At 41.9% G+C, this 18,144-nt stretch overlaps 1 protein-coding gene across 1 annotated transcript in view; it reads right to left on the bottom strand.

Annotated features, from left to right (window-relative positions):
- The window catches only part of dcc (DCC netrin 1 receptor), a gene marked incomplete at its 5' end in the record, with an annotated part of 378,467 nt that overhangs the window by 188,627 nt on the left and 171,696 nt on the right, over window positions 1-18,144 (bottom strand). The window contains one exon of the mRNA XM_080510296.1: window positions 2,040-2,393. Within this exon, the coding sequence (XP_080366422.1) occupies window positions 2,040-2,393 (354 nt within the window). The remainder of the gene's footprint in view (window positions 1-2,039; window positions 2,394-18,144) is intronic.

Raw genomic sequence — 18,144 nt, 5'->3', positions numbered from 1 at the left:
GTGGAAACATCAGCTTCCAGTTTCCAAAGGTAGAGTTGAACATATTTGCACCTTAAAAGTCAGGCTGCCATAGTTCTTTCTACGCAAGTATATCAAGTTTTATTGTTGTTTTTAAGGCATGTCAAAGTTTATTGAGCCTTCCAATGACTCATCAATTAAGTTGTGGCCCAGCGGGAAGGTATGTTGTTCCAGTACATAAAATACATCATGAGAGGCTGTTGTGCTGTGAAACTTCCTGGGAGCTCACTTGAATCTTGAGGACGTGACCTCCTTCTGAATCAGGACTGCTGTTGTCAGCTCTGGTCCCGGCTGATGGATACCAGGTTTGTCTTTGGACGTTGTCCTCACCTCTCGTCCTCTCAGCGACCTGCCGTTCTCTATCAGCCGCGGTGCAGCTGCTACATGCTTTTGGTGACGGTGATGCACTTAAGCCTCTCTGCCCTTCCGCCTATTAATGTATTTCATAAAGTGTATTGATCTTAAGCCACACTCCACTCACTAAATTACATTACTGCTGAATAGATACAACTGTAAAACAAATGGAGACAGTTGTGCAGTAATACGTCTGTCTACATCTCTGTTATAACCACCAAGGACAGGTCAAGGTGGTGGAGGAACGTTTATCTGAAATGACAGAGATCTCCTCTCAGTTTTTTTTTTTTTTATATCCTCTGTCTTTTTCTCCTCTTCATATGTTTGCCCTCTTTTTTAATGATTACAGTGACCACAGTTTTATTACATTCACCAATTTTAGACTATATTTCCAAATATCCTTGTGTAGGACTATTCCGTCATTCACAGCCATAAAAGAACAGCATTCGGAGGACAGGTGGGATGAATCAGTATTCAGGACAATAGGATATAAAGCTGGGGAAACAACATGTGAATACTTTGAATCCTCCAAGATTTCTGCAGATTTGGACACGATACATGAAATCATCTGAATCTGTTGTTGACAAATACAATACAGTTAATCCAATATCCTCCAAATGGAAAGTGGAAGCATCTTTCTAATAATATTCATCAGGTGATTAACAACGGAAAGTAAAAAATGAGAAAATCTGTTTTTTAAACTTAATGTGAAGTAAATGTCATTCACAATTCAACTCATGTTGTTTATTGGTCAATTCAAATCATTTTAAAAATGTAATTAACTTTAGTTTTTTTTTCTTGTAAATGTGTCCATTGTATTGCCAACTGAATTTTAAGTAAAAAATATATTTTAACTGATATTAAAAAAAATATTTTGAACAAATTATCTGAAAGAACAAAACTCTGACTTCATCCAGCCTGTGACCATCATGAGTACCTCAAAAACCTTTCAAAATATTGAAAACAATATTCTTTTAAATATCAGCTTCTATGTCTAAATTGTATTCATCGGGTTCATCTAAAAGTGAGAAAATATTTCATGATCTTCCAGCTTCAAAGAAGCCAAAACACACTCAATTTGTCAATTCGACCCAATATTGCAAAAAGATGTGAAATAAGTAGATGCACAATGTGAGGGTTCAGTTACGATTCAAGTCATAAAAAATTCTTAAATTAAGTAATAATTCCTGAAATACATACAACGTTATTGATATAGAGCCTGAGCTTCTACGACTTTCAGAATACTAACGTCTGGATGTTTTCCCACTCGCTCTCGTTGATAGCAGTGGTGTCCTTTATAGAACATATGTCTGATAACGGATATCTAACTGCGCTGAACTGATGTGCAGTGTGGTAACGCCACAATCAGGAAATCATTTTGCCCTCAGACTATCTGGAGTGGTGATGGAGGAAGTGCAGGAAACTGAAACTGACTCCGGTAAAGAGCACCAGGGTTTCCGTTATTGTGGGTTTTCAAACTCACAACTCTCCCTTTGAACCCCTGAAACCTCAGACTGCTGAGTGAATTCCTCTTCAATGGCCCTTTGCAGATAAACACAGGCCTTTTTTTTTTTTTTTATCCTTAAATTCCCCCCAAATCAATTGCATTTCTACCCTGCAATATATAAAGAAATGAAAAGTGTATTTTTTTGGTCAGCAGATCTTACCGGCGACAGTGACCCTGGCTCTGCGGCTCACGATGCTTCCCAGTCCCTCCAGCGTGGCGAGGCACTGGTACTCCCCCTCGTCGGGCCGGTGGTGCCGCGAGTGCACCACGTTCTGCACCAGCAGCGAGCCGTTCGCCAGCTGCCTTCGCCGCTCGTCCACCACCGTACTCAGCAGCACGCCGTCTTTGCGCCACGTGATGGCGGGAAGTCCTCCCGCCGCGTCCGACTGCGCCTGGCAGTCCAGCTGCAGCACGCCGCCCCTCACGGTCACCGAGTCCTGAGGCTCCTGCGTGAAAGTGAAGTCCACGAAACCTCCCAGGGCGGACGGCGAGGAGGACGAAGGGGCGTCGGAGGCTGCGGGGAGAAGACGGAGTCAAGAGCTGCAGAAACATGAGCTGAAGCTTGATAAGCTCACGCTCATATGAACCGTTACTGGGCTAACTTATTCTTTGAATTTGACATGCTTTGTGACACTCAAGTTCATTCTTCTTTCATCTGATTCTATTGCGAGTCTTTTACAACCCCCCCCCCCCCCCCCCCCCCCCGCAGCTCCTCAGGACACAATTGTAAAAGAGATTGTTAATCTCAATGTGGCTCTCCTGACTAAATAAAAGCTCAATAAAAAAAAAAAATAAATAAACACTAGCGCCGACTCGGCTCAACTCGGTTTGTAGTAGGTAAAGTGCAATTAGTGCTGAAGTTTATGCAGGGATGACGTGGTCCCGTCTCACTGTGTCTGAAAGCAGGTACACCTGAACAGGTTTCTCTCCAAAGCATCGCTGTGCCGTACGTCTCTACATCACCAACAAACAAACAAACAAACAAACAGTTTGAAGAGATTCAAGCACATCAACTGAAGTCACCTCCAACCGGAAGAAATGTGACTCTTCTGTTCTCTGCAATCAAAAAGCAGCGGAGTCAAATCCTGTGCTCTTTCATCTGTTTATCGCTCCCCTTTATGCATTTATTCATGTTTGCCTTTAATTAAGTCAGAAGTGTTTCCTCACAGCAGAGAACAGGAGTCAGTTTAACCTCCATGCTGTAGTACTTTGCTCTGCAGGATGAATCAGTCAGTCCTATCAAAGCCAGATCAACTCTTTGTTTTAATGCTTTTATGCTTCGTTTAATCTGGTAAAGACAGCGAGCAGCCGCAGCATCTCCACCTGCCTCTGATGTGGAAGCTGCTAACACCTCTTTCATCCTGATCACAGAGGCAGTTTGTTCTTTCTTGGAAAGTGTGAGCGGAGGCTTACTGGAACCTGCAGCCACATTTCTCTCTGTTTGGCTTTTTTTTTTTTTTTTTTTTATTAATGTTGCTCCTCATTTTCTCCTGCTGGGAAAACATGCAGACATTCTTCAGGTGTGAAGAGTAAATAACCCGTTTAAATTCTGCTTTCCTCCCTGGGCAAAAACCACTCGGTGAGTCAAAAACGGGTAATAAGATCAGGCTCGCTCATATGAGGAGACACAAAGTGAGTCAGTTGATTCAGGAGGGAGAGTTTACAGCTGAGGATGTTTGGAGGAGAAAAAAAACATGCATTATAAACACCGTGTGGTGAAATCCTGTTACAACACACTTACAGAGTCAAACCTCGGAGGGCAACGGACACCACTGCAAAGGCCAGCTTCAGGAGAATCACACACTGTGTTGGAATCTCAGACTCTTCAGACTCTTTGACTCCATTCACACTCCAGGGAAACGCCACTCAGATCTGAATATCTCCTCACAGTCGATCTGTTTTGTGACCATGTGAACGTTGCCGTTCTGATTTCCGGCCGGAGGAGGCTGCTCCGCCCGTGCTGTCTTTTATTCTCCATCTCCTTTTTGTTTTCCACATCATTTTCACTAGATTTCGTCGGCTCCTGTTGCACAACCACTTGAAAATGGATCTACACGCGCTGACCAGTGTTGCCAGATCGGACGGTCTACACCCAAATGGGAGAGCCACATTCTTGTACCTTTCTTCCTTTGCTTATTCAGTGCAGTTGTGTGCTTATGACCTGTTCTTGTACAGAATACAGGTTGAGATTTCGGCTGGATTGTCTGGAGGCAGGTGGCTCCACAAACGGCGTGATCGCTGTGACGTCATGCCTTCTTCCGCAACGTCACTCTGGTTCGATAGCGTTCACATGGCAGTCTGATGGAGGTCGGAATTCAAATGTAGTGCGAACCATCGCAAAGAAATCAGATCTCGGCAGCAAACGGGAATAGAACATCGAGACCTGCAGTGTGAATGTAGCGCTTGAGGGGATAGTTGTAGTGACTTTAAGGAATACACGCTTATTAGGACACAGAGTACATGCTGCTGGGCCTCAGATGATTTGTTCCCCGCTGCAAAAAGGATGATTGATTCAGGCTGTACAATCTTGGGGAAACATAATAATTATTAGACCAATTGTAATATGACAAGTGATAAATGTTGATGTCCTTGCGTTTGTGGGATTTGTACTTTAAAGTTACTCTACCAGAAATAATCTATAGATTAAGGCATCATGATGCACAGAAAATAAACCTATACACGAAACCTATCACCACTCATTTCCAACCCGCAGTTTCCTAAATTGATCACAGCAAAGTCGATATGCTTACAAACAAGCTGGCATTTGTAGCCATCAAACTGTGTTTGTTTCTTGGAAAACCTGCCACACGGGTTTCTGGGATGTGAAAGATGGCAACTCCAGCGAAGATATCAACATTTGAATGATTCAGCTCCAAAAAAAAAAAAAAGTCTTCAAGCCAGGAGAATAGTCTTGTCAAATGGATCATTGATCATTTGTCCCGGTGCAAATCCAGATCTTGCAAAATCGTCTACAAACGGGATCTTGTAATACATCCTCGAGAAACTTTGGGAGTTTTCATGACACTATGATGTGAATCAATCTGGGGATGTTTTGCAAAATTGAAATTCTGGAAACGTGTGTTTGTATGAGTGTAATGAAGATGTTCCTTCTGAAAGGTTATGACAATGTATTAGAGATGTACACCAACAACTAACACCGGATCCTACATTTTTTAATTTCACTCTGTGGATTCTGATAGAGTAACTTTAATTACTTTATAAATTTTAACCAGAAAACATAACATTTTTGCTGTTTATTTATTGTTTGACTTTGTTAACTTTGCTGTTTTTAGTAATCTTGATTTTTCATCTTCTAACGTCTTTCCTGTTGTCATCAGATTTGATGTAATGTTGAAATAATGAAGTGAATATGATCTGTTGTTGCCTTGACGATCTACAGCAGCAGAACTCTTGTGGTCTAGTACATGAAAGCATAATTTAGCCTTTAGTCAGTGTTTTGTGAAAAGTGTATTAAGCAAGTTGATGTTGCAATCATGTTAAATTATTGCAATGTCGTGCAGCAATTCCTCCTCTTAACAGAGCAACCGACCGACTGACCGACGGTGGTCGATTCAGTTCATGATCAGTGTTTACAAGATCAATCTTCTCATTTCATATGAATAATCTATATTAAAAAATATATATATAACTAATGCTGGATTCAGATTGTGATGTTGAAGGAGTGTTTCACTCCGTCCATCTCAACTCGGCGACTAAAGTCAGAAAACAGTCGAGCTCATATTCAGGACAACAGCTCTCCCTCTGGATGAATCACCACAACACACTCATTCATCCTCTCATCAGCTCCACTGCCTCCATGTCACTCAGCAACAACTACTCACACACACACACACACACACACACACACACACACACACACACACACACACACACACACACGCACACACACACACACACAGTGGGAGAGTTTAATTGTACAAAAGGGTGTAAGAAGGATTTCCTCCTGACACCTTCTCCTCCCCTCCTCTTCTATCCGCCACACTTCCTTTTCTCTCTGAGCTCCTTCGCTTCGTCTCATCGCCGCGTTTTCTCTCTTTTCCTTCATGGTTTCCTTCTTATTGATTCCCCTTCAGCAGTCCTCCCCCTCCCCCTCCCCGCTCTATCAGTAAATCACTATCTTGACAGCTCTATCTGTATTCACTTCCACTGGTCCCCCCCGCGCACACACACACACACACACACACACACACACACACACACACACACACACACACACACACACACACACGCTCCTCCATCACTTCATCAGTGTGTCCTTGTCCTGGTTGTCCCTGTGTTTGATGCTATCAGTCTCTGTCTGCTCTCCCTCAGTCTCTCCTCTTCGCTGCCTCTTGGTCATTTTCTCTTTACGTTTTATTCACACCACGACGCTGCTCTTCAACGTCTTCTTGAACCTTCTTCTACATTCTCGTTGACTTCAGGGATTTTTACTGAAAGTGCTCATAGATTGTCTGTACATGAAAAACATGCTGCATTTTTCTTCAACTTTTTTTTTCCTGCTGTTTTTACCCAGGATTTTAATTTGTTTGCTATTTTTCCTGTTTCCCCATTAGTTTGTTAGTCCTTCAGTTAACATTTAGAACATCACACACACACACACACACACACACACACACACACACACACACACACACACACACACACACACACACACACACACACACACACACACACACACACACACACACACACACACACACACACACACACACACACACACACACAGGCTGTCAGTGCGGGTTAGAGTTTGAACAGAAGACTGCATTAGGACTCTGGACTGCATCCAGAAGCGGTGAGTGTTTAAACGTTGTGCCAGCTGCCACCTGCCAGCGGAGCATCGCGGTGACGGAGGCGAGGAAACAGGAAGGAAGAGCAACCCGGGGAACAAAATAACTGAAATAAAAGCCTCTCAGCCAAACCAACGTCGATGACGCAAACACACATCACGAGCTGTCCCGGAAACTCGTCTCCATTCACGACACACAAACGATCACACGGCATCAACTGGTCTTGTTTCTAAGTTCCATGGTTTCATTGGATAGACACCACGTCTTACACACAGTAAACTGGAGCTCTGAATCACGTGATGAAGCCACGATTTGAGGATTCTTGGTATTTTGTTTGATTGTAGCTTTGTTTCCGGTGGCCTTCACTTCACTCACCCTTCAGCATTTCCTCCCTTTCAAAGCTCCTCAGCGCTTACATCAGTTTGAGTGTTTAACAATGGGTGAAAAAACGGATGGAAGACCAGAGGGAGGTGACGTTTTTCAAAATAAAACTTGTAATTTTAGATGTACATTTTCAAAATGAAACTTTGTATTCATTCATTGCCAAACCAAATGATGGTGGTCTGTTGATGGACATAGTTTTACTGGTTCCCCATTCCTGCATTAGTACGTTAATATTTCCCAGGATGCTTGAAAGTCTGAATTACTGTACATCAATTATCTCAAGATAAGGCTCATGAGTTTCACTATTTTACCACAGAGAGTCGAAGTGGCCCATAAACAACACTTTCACTCAAAAGTCTGCGATTATGGTCTTTCCTTTGAGATACTCATGTGCAAAATTATTTCCAGTCAAGGCAATTGTCTTAACTTGCAGAAAGAGATGAAAGAAAAAGACCAGAGAAAGAAAAACCTTTTTTTTTTTTAACTTTCATTATAAGTGTATATGTAACAAGACAGTACACATGCAGTGTTACAGGATCAGTACAAGTTGGAATCACAGCTCCACCTGCCTGTTTTATCACACGACACCTTTTATTGAGACACATTTTAAATCTTTTTCTAACAAACTGCACAGAAAAGATCAACATGAATCACAACAGAAATCACTTCAGAAAACAATGGACCAGTGCAAAGGCCCCATCTGCAAACTGGCTCCAGCTGGACAGACGTGTGTGTGTGTGTGTGTGTGTGTGTGTGTGTGTGTGTGTGTGTGTGTGTGTGTGTGTGTGTGTGTGTGTGTGTGTGTGTGTGTGTGTGTGTGTGTGTGTGTTTAGCATCAAGTCCTCATTAACAGGTCTCATCTGACACCCTCTACATGTCTCATTGAACTGAAAGTCACATAATCCCTGCGACAATAGCACAGCTGAGGACACACACACACACACACACACACACACACACACAGTCAATATCATTATCATGGTAAATATAGAGAAGGAACAAAGAGCAGGCGTTCCTCATGTTTTTCCTCGTCTTGTGGGTTTGACAAAAACCTGCTCAATGTTTAGCTGATCTTCATTCTGTCTGATCACAGGACTTTCTGCTAGATCGCCGCAGTACATCCTCACCAGCTCCTGGGACTGACTGCATGTCAGGGGTCATCCACACGAGAACACCAGTTAAAGTAAAGGCACCGTTTTTGGCCGGTTATCCACACAAGACGGCGTTTTAGAAGCACTTAAATGTTCTTTTTTTTTTTTTTTAGTTTATACAGGTCCCAGAGCAAGAAAATTCTAAAACCTCACCACGGCTGTTTAAAATCACGGCGGGGGACGTGAAAAAAAAAAGCCTGGTCCCGATGTCGGACTAAAAACACGTTTTATAAAGACACATAAAGTGTCTTCAACAACGGTAAATATAAACACAGATAAGAGCTTGACAGTGAACTCTATTCAACAATTATAATCACAGGCCCGAGAACGATCAGCGGTTTCCTGTAAACAAGCCAACAAACAAACTATTTACTGTAAAAGTCACCAACACTCCGGGAAGAAAGAAACCAAAAAGTGTTAAAAAGCATCTAATGATCTAATGATAAAGAGCAATGAAAACGGGAGCGAATGCAACAGCATCTAAAACTTGAAAAGATCTGATGCACATTGAATTAAAAGACTGTTATTATGATCGTCTGTTCCTTTAATTACTTCCTGCTGGGATTGAAAGTCCCAGTTTCAAAAATGGTCTGTGGGTTAGTGAACACAGGCAGGCTGAGTGTAAAACATATTCAAATTGTTTACGTTCAATGGAAAATAAATGTACAGTCCACAATGTAAATATCCATTTAATATATTCCACCTTTCCAAAGAAACTATGGAAAACAACATGGACATCGTGCCTGGAGGTCTGTAGAGACACGGTGTTTAGCGACAGGGGCGGAGGAAACCGCCCAGCACCACCTGGACGACTCGTATCGCAACCAGGACATTTAGTGTAACTGACGTAGACGAAGTCACAATCTGGCCTCAAGCGCTCTGCTGGAAACGGAGGATACTGACAAACGTGAAGAATCTCGCCTCGCACACACACACACACTCGCACACACACACACACACACACACACACACACACACACACACACACACACACACACACACACACACACACACACACACACACACACACACTAATGCAGTAATACACAGACTACACTCTCTTTGATATTAACACCAATTGGTCTTAATTAGCCTAGTCTTATTCAGCCTGCTGTTTTCTGCTAATTACTGTGTGTGTGTGTGTGTGTGTGTGTGTGTGCGTGTGTGTGCGTGTGTGTGTGTGTGTGTGTGTGTGTGTGTGTGTGTGTGTGTGTGTGTGTGTGTGTGTGTGTGTGTGTGTGTGCGTGTGTGAAAATTAAATTACCTGCAGCAGCTGGCTGAACACTTTGAAAGATTATAAAAAATGTAATTTCCACACAGAAAATTCGGCAGTATAAAACCAGACGTCTCTTGAAAAAACTCATTTGTAAATATCTGTGACTGTTCATGAACATTTGAAGCCTCCTGTTGTTTGTCAATCACCTTGTCGGGCTTCATTTCCAGAGCTCACATGTGTTGTCTTCTGACTCACATTTGACTCATTAGATTTAAATCTGTAGGAACGTGTCATTCATAAAACAGTAGACGAGGCTGGTGTCAAATTACCACCGGCTACTATTCACAATGTGAATCAAGAAAACTAAACCATTAATTTCATGTTTCAGTATTTTGTCTGACTACATAATTTCTCTTCATCTTTTTACCGCAGGTTCCAATTAAAGATGTGTATTATCAAAATGATATGATCAAACATAAGTATCATGGTTTATTGTTACATTCATGTATCAGCAGGAAATCACCAATGCAAGCAGATCGGTGGAACCAGGTTTGTATAATCAAGTCTTATTCAAACAAACATCTTTACGACCACATTTTATCCGTCTCAGAGAAATGAAGCTGGTTTATTGACAGGAAATAGACGTACTTCTCCTTCAGCTAGGTGGCAGTATACCGATCACCTCTCAAAGAGATTGGAAATAAAGTAAAACCACAGTGTAAGTCTCCTGCTCCACCAAACAGTGATTTTTAACTTATATAATGACAACAAAACAATAAATGAGAACATTGTTTTTACACAGAGTGAACATTAGAAGACTTTAAAAGAGATATTTAACATTCAACATGATGAATAACACTTGAGAGAAAACTATGAATTATAACTGCATGCATATTCATATCATTTGTGTATTTACACATTTCATCTTTTACGCTTTTCACCTATTTTCCTTTCTTTCATTGATGTTTTTTTGTGTGTGTGATAAAGCAGAACGTCGTGAGAGGAAGAACTCTGACTGTCAGGTAATGTCAAGAAATCATAGACGACTAGAGGAGAGGATGAATGTGAGGGGAGGGAAGATTAGTGTCACACACACACACGCGCACACACACACACACACACACACACACACACACACACACACACACACACACACACACACACACACACACACACACATACACACGCTTTTGTGTGTGTGTTTTCCATTTGGTCCTTGTCAAAATGCATCTACAGACAGTAGTGACACTCCATCCCCCGAGACAAATATGATCGCCTCACTGTGCCACTGTGCAGGTGTGTGTGTGTGTGTGTGTGTGTGTGTGTGTGTGTGTGTGTGTGTGTGTGTGTGTGTGTGTGTGTGTGTGTGTGTGTGTGTGTGTGTGTGTGTATTTTCAGGTTAAAACCCCAATAAGTGTTCAGTCTGCACATTGTTAACGGAGACCTTTACAGCTGTCAGACACAATTACCAACTGGGCTACAGCGGGCCAATTATGCACACTCACACTCACTCTCACACACACACACACACACACACACACACACACACACACACACACACACACACACACACACACACACACACACACACACACACACACACACACACACACACACACACACACGATACTGAATGACAATTTTAAAGCATATCCCTGTGAAATGGTGGAGGGAATAGCTGTCACATATGTGAATCAATCTCACACACACACACACACACACACACACACACACAGCTAGAGGACCACGGCCATGTTTCTGCCTTTAATCAGCTGTCACTTCAATAATTAAGCAGCACATTAATCAATAATGAGTTTGTGACTCTAGCCTCTAATTTGCAGCAACGCCAGGAAAAATTGGGGTCATTGTTTTCGTAGGATATGAAATTAGAGCTCATACTCTTTTTCTCAAACGTGCACTAATCAGAGTGAAAGGCCAGGCGATCAATTAAAGACTAAAGAGATAATGTGCAGTGCGAGGTGAGGCTGGTACACAGGGAGAAACGACACACCAACAAGAAAACCTACAACTCAGAACATCATATGAACAGTGATGCTAATTCATCAGCGTCCATCTCAGCTTGTTCATTTTACTGGATTTCACCTGTGGATAAACAAGGAAGGAAGCCACAAAAGTGATAATAAGATCTGCTCAGTTATTTTTTTTATTTTTTTCTGTTAACATCAGTTTGACCTGATGATATCTTAAAGGATATCATTTGGCAAATTGCAGGGCAAAAACATCCCAATAAAAAAAGTAAATCACTCGGAGAGAAACTGTCGTTTATAGAAATGACAGTAATCTGGTTTTCCTTTCCATCGTCGTGCACCAGATCAGCAATACAAAGACATCAATCAGCCAGTGAAAAGAAACAGCGAGCCTTGATATCCGACCAGGCTGAGATTGAACTGTTCTCAATCTCCTTAACCAACCTTAACTTAAAGGAAACTATATAAGTTGTCTTTCTCAAGGGTTGTTTCAGTTCTAACAAGCCTTCTTCTTTATACATCTTGGAAAGAAATCACATCACAATACAATGAAAGTACAACTTTCAGAAGTAAATACATGTTTATTGAAGAGATGTTGAAATCCTAAAATTAAGTCACTCTGCAAAATTCACAGGCGTAACTTTAATTGTAATTACATTATATTGTCAGTGATCTTGTTAACTAACCAGAAAGTGAGAAGAAGAAGAATTTTCTGAGCAGGGTTGACAATAGGCTATATTCAGCATCAAACACTTTCTGGTTATAAACCAGCAAAATTTGTGACGGGTTCAATATTGAGAGTCATTAAAAATCAAGAGAAACTCGTCATTTGATGCTTTTTTAATCACAGACGAGGGGAATCCGACACAGATCGTGGCGCTCACAGCATCTTTTAATTTGTAAACTGCATAAATGACTCACTTCCTGAAAAGAAGAGTGAAGAATAAAAAAAAACCTAAAATCTACAGGATGAAAGAAAGATGAGCGAGAGATATTCTGATTCAATATTTCTCTACCAATCTTCAAGTTTCCTTTAATCAAGTTTTGGACGCTTCCTTGATGAGAAATCCTAACTAATGTATTGTTTAAGTGAAGACTCCACTTTGGTTGTCAGTGGTGTGAGAAACCTGAGCAGGAGGAGGTCAGATTGGTTCCATGTGGTGGAGACAAAGGTCCCTCGGCTGGAAACTATTTCCAGGGTCAGCGGCGTGCAGCCGGTCCCACAGCTCACCAATCTGCCTCCGGCCGAGCGGAGACTTTAAAAGGTCGGCTCGCCGAGCAGAGATGAGGTGGATTCACCTGGAGACCTGCGGCTGGAGCAGCAGATCACGGTGGAAATCGGAAAAAAAATCACCTTCAGCCCTGTACAGTTAATAGACTTTGTAAAGTTATTATTCTGTGATCGTTGAGAAATGAGGAAGCTCAAACTGAAATGGTTGGGGACATACATTACAGTGAGGCCTTTTTTTTTTTTTTTTTAAACCAAATATGTTAAGAAATATTATCCATGTATGCAGATGATGGTGTGGTAAATGGTAGGAAATGTTCACAGTGTTGGCAAAGAGCTGGTAAATTCCAACAAACACTGTGAATCCTAGCGATGATCTACTCACAAAGGAGCATGAAAAGCTATTGGCTGTAACTGTAGAGCTCACGAGGAAAACTACATGTTTTAGAAAGTTGTCATTGTTCAGACTGATGTTTAGAAAAACACCGTCGCTGTCAATGATGCAAAGAACCACATAATTCATTATTTCAGCTAAAATACTTCATATTTAACTGTCAAACTAACAAAAGAAGCTGAGGTTAGCGGAGCAGAGAGGTTGAGGAGGTCGTATCAGAGCCAATCCACACGTCAACACAGTCATTATTCAACCTAACAACCATGTCTTTGTGTCTGACGAGGAAGCCTGAGGAGCTGGAGGAAGAACATGCAGACTCCGTCTCTTCCTGTGAGGCGACAGTGTTAACAAACATCCGACTGCGACACTTTTCATGACTGTCGAGAAGAACGTCAGAAAACTGTAGAGTAGTTTGAGACCACAAGATGGTAAAAACTACTGAGAAGCTGACCTTCTTCAGCTGTGCTCCACGTAGCTGCAGTAATGGATTACTTCAATAATATAGTTTGAGTAATCAGTTATGAGAATAAATGCAAATACGGTGCTACTAAGAGACAAAACTAGAAAAAAAAAAAAAACAGCAAATAGAAATGTGACAGCATGGAGAACGTAGACGAGACCTCGGGTCAGAACAACCTGAACTTTAATGGCCAGACACACATAAAGCCCCGAGTGAAGGACAATGGAGATAAAACCAAAAACCAAAAAGCAGCGGGAAGAATGGAAGGATGCGTGGAGCTCAAACAGCTGACATGAAATACGACCATTTGACTATTATATTTCACATCCCGTTATTTTGTAACACTGAAAAGATTTCAAATTGGATGTTTGAAATCTGCTTCAGAAAAGTAAATTACCCCCAATTTTTATCTGATGGAGGAATCGCCTTCACACTTGATGTTTCGTAATGAGCTTTTTATCCAATTTATTGCCTTTTGTTATCTGTGGCTTCCAGGGGAAGCTGAGGACGACACTGTCAGTCAGCGAGCGGCGCGCAGCAACGCTTAAGTGAGATATCTCCTCCACTGTAAACTGAAACGCTATCGTTTCCTCTGATTCGCTGGAGATCCTCCTGCTTTTTACGACTTATTTTGCACTTTCCCCCCCAATCACTCCTGCCTCCTCTTCTTATCTGCTTTCTTGGATCATTTCTCACCTCATTGCCAGTCATTTCTGTCTGTCTTTCTGTCTGCCTGCCTCGGTCTTGTGCAGCTTTAACCCTGATTACTTCACAGCGTCAGCCCTCAGAACGACCGGACTTCAATACTATCGATTCTCAGCCTCCCTCTAACCAGCAGTGTGTGTGTGTGTGTGTATGTGTGCGTGTGTGTGCTGTAAGCGTTTGTCTACATATTGATTTTCTGCTGTTCACCGTTTGCTGGCGCTGACCCATTTGGATTTAATGAGAATAAATGCAAAATGTTGGGATTTGACCTTATTTGCACACACACGCAGTGAAATGTAAATGAGTGCTCGTTGTCTGGCTCGCTCGCATGAATGATTTATGGAAATTCATCTCTTTCTGGCGGCTTGTGAGGGCGGCGGCGGCGGCGGCACAGGCACACGGGCCACCATCTACAGTGGAAGTGTAGAGAGGCTCACACCTCGGTGCCTCGGAGTGTTTCTACACTCAACATGAAGTACTTCACTCTCAGCATATCAACTGCAGCTGTCAATCACAGCCGCCACTCCCGCAGATGCATGTCACTGTCACATGGCACCGCAGGACTGCACGGGAATCTCTCAGCAAACCCCACGAAGTCGTACTAAAACCACATTGTTTTCAACACCTTCAAACTGCAAACATGCAAAACCACAATGTAGCCTTATTTTCCAATCTGCTCATTAAGCAAACGACTAGTTTCTGTTCTCAAGTGGAGAAAATACTTCAAACAAGGAACAAGGGAGTAGGCAGAGATTAATATCACAATTCATGATATGGTGTGTTTTTTCCCCAGGATTATGATTTGCTATCATGGCTTCATGCTTCTCACTACACTGCCCCCTACAGGTTTGACATGCTCATGGCAGCTCTGAACCAGGTGTATATGCGGGTCCCTGTCGATGAAGATTTTCTTTTAAGCGTAGAGGAGGAAAGATCCGTTCTTTTCCTTCGCTGATGAAGAGTCAGTAAATCGTCCGGCTGCTCGTTTGTGTGCACCCCCTGCTGTTTTCTTAGATCACAAAGTAATTAATGTTTATCCCTGGACAGATATTTCATCAAGGCCTTTTTGCTCCACTTTTATCGTTGTGCTTTTTTCAGTCAGATGCAATTCTTCACTTTCCCTTCACACAACAACAAAAGAAAAAAATAAATAAATAAAGGAAATACGATCCATCTTAGAAACCACCTGAGAGGGTTTACTCCACCTATTTAGGAGGAATGGAGGCACGAATGTATAGATCCGAGGAAAGTCCTACTTGGTATAAGGGAGGACAAAATAAAAGGCAATTAAAGATGGACCACTGGTGAAATTGGCATTTCTCCACAGTAATAATGGTCTGGGCAAGGTACCAGGCTAAACTCCAGCAGCTGAAAGCTGAAAACAAGCCGAGGCGGCTTGTCGTCGGATCACTTTTCCTCCACAGTAACAGCTCGGCTGCAGTTTGTCTGGAAGCGACCGAGACCACCTCTTCTTTTGGGTTTTGATGGAGGGTTTCTGGAGCGGAGCCCAGTGTGACTGCCGAGTCCAAACTCGAGCTCCAAACAACATGTGGGAACACTACAGTTCCAGAGAGGCGATACGATGAATGTTAATGTGGCGACAAGACGAACGTGCTTCACTTCCTCTGAAGCGACTTGGTTTTTCAGTCAAACGATATTTAGAAGCATCACACACCTTCACTTGCTCAGATCTTTCTAAAACACACAAGGAGCCGTCTCCTCATTACCAAACCAAACCTCCAGGGACTTTGTAATCTTTGAGAATCTGCTGACTCATCACTGTTCCTGCGATAATCACTATGTCTACTAAAGCAGGGGTGTTTTAACTCAGGAGCCACATTTGGATCCGGAGTCCTTTTAAAGGACAGTAAGTTTTATTATTAGAAATTTTTAGGAAAGCCTCCTGATGAGAAACGTCTTAAAGTTTTAACATCCAACAGATTATTTAAGTTTAGACTTCACTTGGTAAATCTTGTGTAACAACCGTCTGTTTGCAGGATGAACAAACTCTGCAGCCTTCACTATATTTTCATGTTCCCACAAAATCTGATCTCCGAGCTCAGGACTCAGCGAGGTGTTATACCCATTAGGATTACAACTACTAGAACTAAGAAGTTGCAATTACGAGTAAATCAATGATTAAATCGGGCCTTTTGGGAAAACAAAGTTTAGATTTCTTGTGTCTTTTTAACGTTATGCAGCATCACTATGTGGAATGAAATAGGTTTCACTTATAAAGACCTCTACATTATTAATCTCATTCATACAACAATGGATTAGGAGCAATTCGGGGCTCAGTGTCTGGCTCAAGAGCACTTTGTCATGGTGACAAGAGGGGATGGGAATTGCACCTGCAACCTTAAGATTGGGAGACAGCCTCTCCACCAACTCAGCCATGCCTCCGCATGAAGCCTGTTCACTAATGGTACAATCGGTGAACTCCTCTAGAATTTACCTGCGGTATTCCGAATGTTCAGACTCCCAACAGTGCCGTCACAAATACAGAAAAAAAACCAAAACATACAAATTAAACACTTCCTGTCTCCGTTAAACAATTGACAGGTTCTGGCTGGTTGTGACTGGACGATGAGCAAATGGAGTATCCACTACCAGATGGAGAAATTATTTCCCCCACTTGACATCATCAAGGGAAAATATCTGACTTGCTTGTATGAACACACATTCATGAAAAAGTGGAGCAATAAGTGAAGGAGGTGACAGACTTCCTTCACTTGTGGGGCCGCATACACAGGATATGGAAAACCTCTTAGAAAACCATTATAAAGTGAGGTTTTGCGTAAAACACGATCTTTAACGTGCACCAACATGTGATGAGAAATCAAAAGTGAACCCTTGAACCGAACCATCGCTCCATCTCGTCCTGGTGAAGATAAAACATCCCACAGTGAGAAGAGAGAGCGAGACCAGGTCCTGGACTGGAGCTCAATGCCCTCTGGTTGATTTAGCTCTATCCGACTGTGTGTGTTCTTAAACATGACTGGTTTTAAACAATAGGAGATCTCAGTGTGAACTGTGAGAAGGTCGATCTGACTCTGAAAGAGGTGGAAATATTTATTAACACTGTCTACAAAAGCCCTCAAGTGACTTCTACCAACACGCTGAGAATTTATACTCCAAAATTGACATCAAATTAAAGTCCAGCTTTGATCTGGTGGCGCCAATAAAAATGTAAAGTGTTAATACAAGGTGTGCAGCACATTTACCTGTTGTTTATGGATGAATTGAGTCCAGTGCAACATAACTACTAATACAACAACTAAATCTGAAATGATATTTCCAGCCATTCACTCTGCAAACTCTTCTTCTGGTGTACATCTCTGACACTTTCTTCTGCTGCGCCAACACAGCAGCTTTGCATTCCTCAGCAGAAAACTTAAGAGGACCATGATTACTCAAAGTCTGCTTCAAGCCCTTTGAGCAATGACTTTTGTTTTCTACACATTTTAAACTTATGAAGAAGGAAATTAAGTGAAGTTGCACCTTCAGCAGGAAATAGTTTCTCCAGATTAAAACTTTCATTAAAAGCGTGCATGGTAAACACATACAGGCCCGAGTAAGTGCTAAGAAAGATGAGTGAGGGAGAATCAACTGGACAAGAGGACGTTTTCCGATAGAAGTGAATTGTAACTTTTTCTGATCCAGGCTGGATGAGTGCAAATCACTTGTTTTTGGAATTTCTTTATCATTTTGGTGGACAACCTTTATTAAAATTGATTAAAGCACCAGAATTTAAAGTTTGAAAAATAACAGAAGTTTTTTACTCAAGGCTAAAATTAAATTAGTGCTGCACACATCTCTATACTTGAATTAGTTTACAGTAAATATGAATTACTTGGACACAAGAAGGTGCTCTGTCCATCTCTATAAAAGACACTTTCTTTGTAAACAACGAAACATACATCTTCCAGTG

This window comes from Blennius ocellaris (genome assembly GCF_963422515.1).
Source record: "Blennius ocellaris genome assembly, chromosome: 15".
Lineage (NCBI taxonomy): Eukaryota > Metazoa > Chordata > Actinopteri > Blenniiformes > Blenniidae > Blennius > Blennius ocellaris.
Note: the sequence above shows the minus strand (reverse complement) of the source record. Positions and strands in the feature narration are given on the sequence as shown.